The 4,720-nt window shown below is 38.7% G+C and overlaps 1 protein-coding gene across 2 annotated transcripts; it reads left to right on the forward strand.

Annotated features, from left to right (window-relative positions):
• The first annotated feature begins 482 nt into the window (after positions 1 to 482).
• LOC126582263 (ethylene-responsive transcription factor RAP2-12-like) lies at positions 483 to 3,329 on the forward strand. 2 transcript variants are annotated; one of them, XM_050246335.1, is made up of 3 exons: positions 483 to 915; positions 2,057 to 3,000; positions 3,114 to 3,329. In XM_050246335.1, exons 1-2 carry the CDS (start codon positions 651 to 653, stop codon positions 2,950 to 2,952), a joined length of 1,161 nt encoding a protein of 386 aa, XP_050102292.1. In that variant the 5' UTR covers positions 483 to 650; the 3' UTR covers positions 2,953 to 3,000; positions 3,114 to 3,329. The 2 variants fall into 2 exon arrangements, with proteins under 2 accessions (XP_050102292.1, XP_050102291.1); XM_050246334.1 differs by having other exon boundaries at positions 2,057 to 3,329.
• The last annotated feature ends 1,391 nt before the right edge of the window (positions 3,330 to 4,720 follow it).

Here is a 4,720-nt window from a genome sequence, read left to right on the forward strand (position 1 = left end):
ACCACAAGTTGAATGTGAGTAAATGTCATAAAATGAAATCATTTTTCAATCTTTACGAACGAATTAAACACTTCTTATGAAATTGTTTTATCCTATTACCTTAATTAATACAATGTCGAAATTATGCTTTCGATAAAAAATATGCGTCAATGACTAATACAAACGCATACGCAGGCACAAAAAATACTTTCATTCATACAATGCACAAATAATACACCATTAGTTTTGATCATTTTTTTCACCTTCATAACCTGCAATTCATCATAAATCTCAATAGTTCATCTGCCTCTCTTGTTTCTTATTTTTGTATTATCTTGGACGGCCAAAGAAAGCAGTAAATTCAACCACCACAGAAGGGCATTCTGGGCAACAAAAGCAGCAGTATCTGCAAATCTCCGAATTAACCAAGGACAAAATGGTAAAACCATCACCGTCTTTAGCCATTTCCCGCTAGGAAAAATATATATAAAACCTTAATCCCCTCATTTCATTCATCCGAAATAACGAAAGCTTTTCTATCTCTCTCTCTCTCTCTCTCTCTCTCTCGATTCTCTTTCAAAGCACTAAAACCAGTCGAATCAAACTTTTTTCTGTGAAAAATCCCTTTTCCGATACCCTTTTCTGCTGCAAGTCCGCTGTGAAACAGCAAAATGTGTGGAGGTGCTATTATTTCCGATTTCATAGCGCCGGTACGGTCCCGCCGGCTCACCGCCGACTACCTCTGGCCCGATCTCAAAAAACCCAGTTCTGGGAAGCGGCTCTCGAAGCCTCTGAAGTCCGAAATCGTTGACTTGGACGACGACTTCGAGGCTGATTTCCAGGAGTTCAAGGACGAGTCCGATGTGGACGAGGACGATGAAATGGTTGATTCCAAGGTCTCTGCTTTCTCTGCCGGAAACCCCTCTTTTGCTCGTGGTAAAAATCTCCTATTTTCTCCCCTTTTGTTGTATTTTGTGTCTGTATATGCATGTCTTTGTTTTCATTTATTTATTTAAGGAGTGGATTTAAGTTAGAATGGTTATTTGTAAATTGTAATTGTTGCTTTATTTTATCTACTTGGAAATTTTGTGGTTTTAGATTGAATAGATATTCTGGGTGAGCACTTTTTCTTAGATAAATTATAAAGTTTTAATCTTGCTTATTAATTATATGTGCGCGCGATATTGATTTGATTTAGTTCTTGTGTGTTTTAATCTGAGGAAATTCTTGCTTATTAATTATATCTGCGCGCGATATTGATTTGATTTAGTTCTTGTGTGTTTTAATCTGAGGAAAATCTTGCTTATTAATTATATCTGCGCGCGATATTGATTTGATTTAGTTTTTGTGTGTTTTAATCTGAGGAATTTGTTGAAGTGGGTAGAAAGATCTTGGTAAATTCTTAAGTTCTTGTCTGTTTTAATCTGAGGAATTTGCGAGATTGATTTAATATTGTATGGGTTTCCTCAGTTAAATTTTTAATTAATTTTGGAATCATCAATCTAGTTTTTCATTGTTCTTTAATTAATTTTTATAGAAAGTTTATAAAACTTTGATAGTTTTCTCTATGGTAATAATGGATTCATTGTAATTTATGAAAGACCAAGCTCAGATCCAGAGCGAAATGAAATTTCTAAGCAAGTTGAGAATATGAATTTATTGATCAATAATAATAATTTTTTTCTTCAATATAATTTTTGTGTTAACATCTACTTGTTTCTTAATATGTTCTTTAATTTGCTACCTATCTCGTGTGATGATCATGCTTGTAACGACATGGAGATCAAAGTTTTTCGCTCCGTGTCTTTCGGATATTTTAGAGATCACATCTACGAGTTTCTGCTATTTGATAAATTATTATGCTATAAAACTTGATTACTATGGAGCTCGTCGTAGACTATTGTGGTATTGAACTCAGCTTTATGTTTATGTTAATTTCCTGTTAGTTTTTCTCACCATAGTTTAAAGGCTGCTCATCATTTTTTAAAATCCAATTTACATGTAAACAGATTTGTGATGTTTTCTTGATGCACCTTTTTGCTTGTGTTTAATATTTTTTCTCTTTTCAATCTTGAAGGTTCTACCGCTGTGAAATCTGTGGAGTTTGATGGGCAAGCTGAGAAATCCGCAAAGAGAAAAAGGAAGAACCAGTACAGGGGAATTCGCCAGCGCCCATGGGGTAAGTGGGCTGCAGAGATCCGAGACCCAAGGAAAGGGGTTCGGGTTTGGCTTGGAACATTCAACACTGCAGAAGAAGCTGCAAGGGCGTATGATGCCGAGGCACGTAGAATTCGCGGCAAGAAAGCGAAGGTTAATTTCCCTGAAGAAACTCCTTGTGCTTCTGCAAAGCGTTCCATCAAGGAAAATCCTCAGAAATTGATAGCCAAGACAAACTTGAATGGCACTCAGTCTAATCTGAACCAGAATTTCAATTTTGTGAACGACTCAAGTGAGGACTACTACAGTGCTCTGGGTTTTCTGGATGAAAAGCCAACAATGAATAACTTTCGATACATGTCCACCTTCCCTGCCAATGAAGATGTTGCACTGAAATCCTCTGTTCCATCAGAAAATGCCCCTTTTTATTTCAGTTCCGATCAGGGAAGCAACTCCTTTGATTGTTCTGACTTTGGCTGGGGAGAACAAGGCTCGAAGACTCCAGAAATCTCATCCGTTATTTCATCTGTTATGGAGGAAAGTGATAACTCCCTGTTTCTGGAGGATTCTAACCCAACAAAGAAGATGAAGCCTAACTCACAGGATCTGGAGCCTCCTGAGGATAATTCGGGAAAGACACTGTCTGATGAGCTCTCAGCTTTTGAGATGAAGTACTTTCAGACCCCATATCTCGATGAGAGCTGGGATGCTTCAGTGGACGCGTTCCTCAACGGTGACGCAACTCAGGATGGTGGTAATCCAATGGACCTTTGGAGCTTTGATGATCTGCCCGCAATTGTTGGGGGAGTTTTTTAAGCGATGAACCTTTCCCCACCTTTCTAGTTTATGTAAATAAAGCTACATGTTAGTGAGTTTTTCAGTCCTCTGTGAGCTTCTACATTGTTTCATTATTGGTCTCGTGTTCGCTCCCATTTTCTCCAGAAAGAGTTGTCGGTTTCCTTTACTTGTGCTTGCAGGATGTGTTTCGGGTTGGAGTGCAACTGTGTAGGCTGTTGAACATGCATAAGGCCTGTGCGTATAGGTATTAGGTTTACTTTCACCTCCAAAGAGCTTGAACTTGTGGTTTCTCAACTTTGATGTTTGTATTGATGAAATTGTGTGAGCTATGATGGAATGCTGAAACCTCATAAATCTGTACTTGTTTAAATTTATTCAGGTCTTTCATTTTACAAGAGGCCCTCAGATTTTGCATTGCTTATTAGCCTTGGTATTTAGTTCAATGTATTATTGACTTGGTCTTTGGAGAGAGAGAGAGAGAGAGAGAGAGAGAGAGATCATTATGTCGTTTTTTTCAAAGATGTATGTATCTGGCGCAGATGACATTAGCTTATTGCAAGTGGCATGGAATTGGTTGTACCGTCCAGGTTTTATGGTTTAACAAATGCATGCATGTCTGCCACTTGTTTCTCTCTATCGTGATGGGTAAATTGACCGTCATGTGGCGGTGCCATAGTCACGTAGTTTGTAGGGTAGTCAGGTCTAACTGTTTCATTATCACATTCCGTTTGTCTTTCTCATCACGTGAGCTATATCATTTTTTCACTACCTTCGTCTTCGCTATCTCTCTTATCACGTTAATTTTTCACTGTTTGATTACCTCCCTCTCTTTGTTGTAACTGATTCATTACCTCTCTCTCTCCTCCCTGTCATCATGCGACCACTCACATGATTAGAGATATTGAGGAGATATTGAGACGGTTACACACAAGATTTTGCCGCTTGTAGGACTCTCCAGACCCAAAATGTGCCTCGGAAGCTGGACCCTCAGCCTGCCTCATCCATTAGCAGCAAAGAAATAGACAAATCCATAGGGTACTGGGGGAAGGGAGGGTCCTTATTGCAGGGGCAGCTGTGATTGTTCTCGTTCTCTCATTTGCTAAAGGTGGAAGCAAAAGCATGGCAGAACAGAAGCATCATTGCAGCACCTTTCCTCCTGTGCTCACAAGGGCGACTTTAGCCATTACTCACATGTTTATGTGCAGAAGAACCTACAACCAGGGCAAGAACCAATGGGGATTAGGTGGAGGGACCAATGGGGGCTGCTTGTGCCTTCAATTTTGACCACAAAAATGTGGGTTTGAATTAGTGTTATTGTAATAAGGATGTTTAGGGGGTTTTCTAATTGTTGGCTAGAATACAAGGGAAGTTGAACCTAACACACCTACCTCATTTGCCCTGTGAAGCTTTGATGATAAACCAAGTGCAATTCACCTAACCTTATGAGTGTTCCAGAACCATCACAATCTCATATCAAATAAACGTTAATTGAAGAGAAAGATTGTTCCAATGTTCCATGCAGGAGATTCGACCTTATCAATGTGAGTATCTTATTTATCACATAATCGGGTTAACTACATATTGATTTAATGTCGCATTTACGAGAGATTTTATTTTTTTCCATTCTTATTTGAATGTCTCACTCATCACAGGATCAGGTTAATCTTAGTATACTGATAAGCGAGCTCACTAGTGAGACACTTAGCTAGGGATATATTCTAGTGATACTCAAGATTTCCCTACATTGACATTTGGTGGATTTCAAAATTCTACCCTAACCCTAACT

The sequence above is a fragment of the Malus sylvestris genome, chromosome 9 (genome assembly GCF_916048215.2).
Source record: "Malus sylvestris chromosome 9, drMalSylv7.2, whole genome shotgun sequence".
Classification (NCBI taxonomy): Eukaryota; Viridiplantae; Streptophyta; class Magnoliopsida; order Rosales; family Rosaceae; genus Malus; species Malus sylvestris.

Bases quoted from the DNA above. Each gene is read 5' to 3' on its own strand.
- LOC126582263 (XM_050246334.1), top strand. From the start codon at position 651: ATGTGTGGAGGTGCTATTATTTCCGATTTCATAGCGCCGGTACGGTCC. The intron at 916-2,056 runs GTAAAAATCTCC...TCAATCTTGAAG, and splicing joins AAACCCCTCTTTTGCTCGTG to GTTCTACCGCTGTGAAATCT.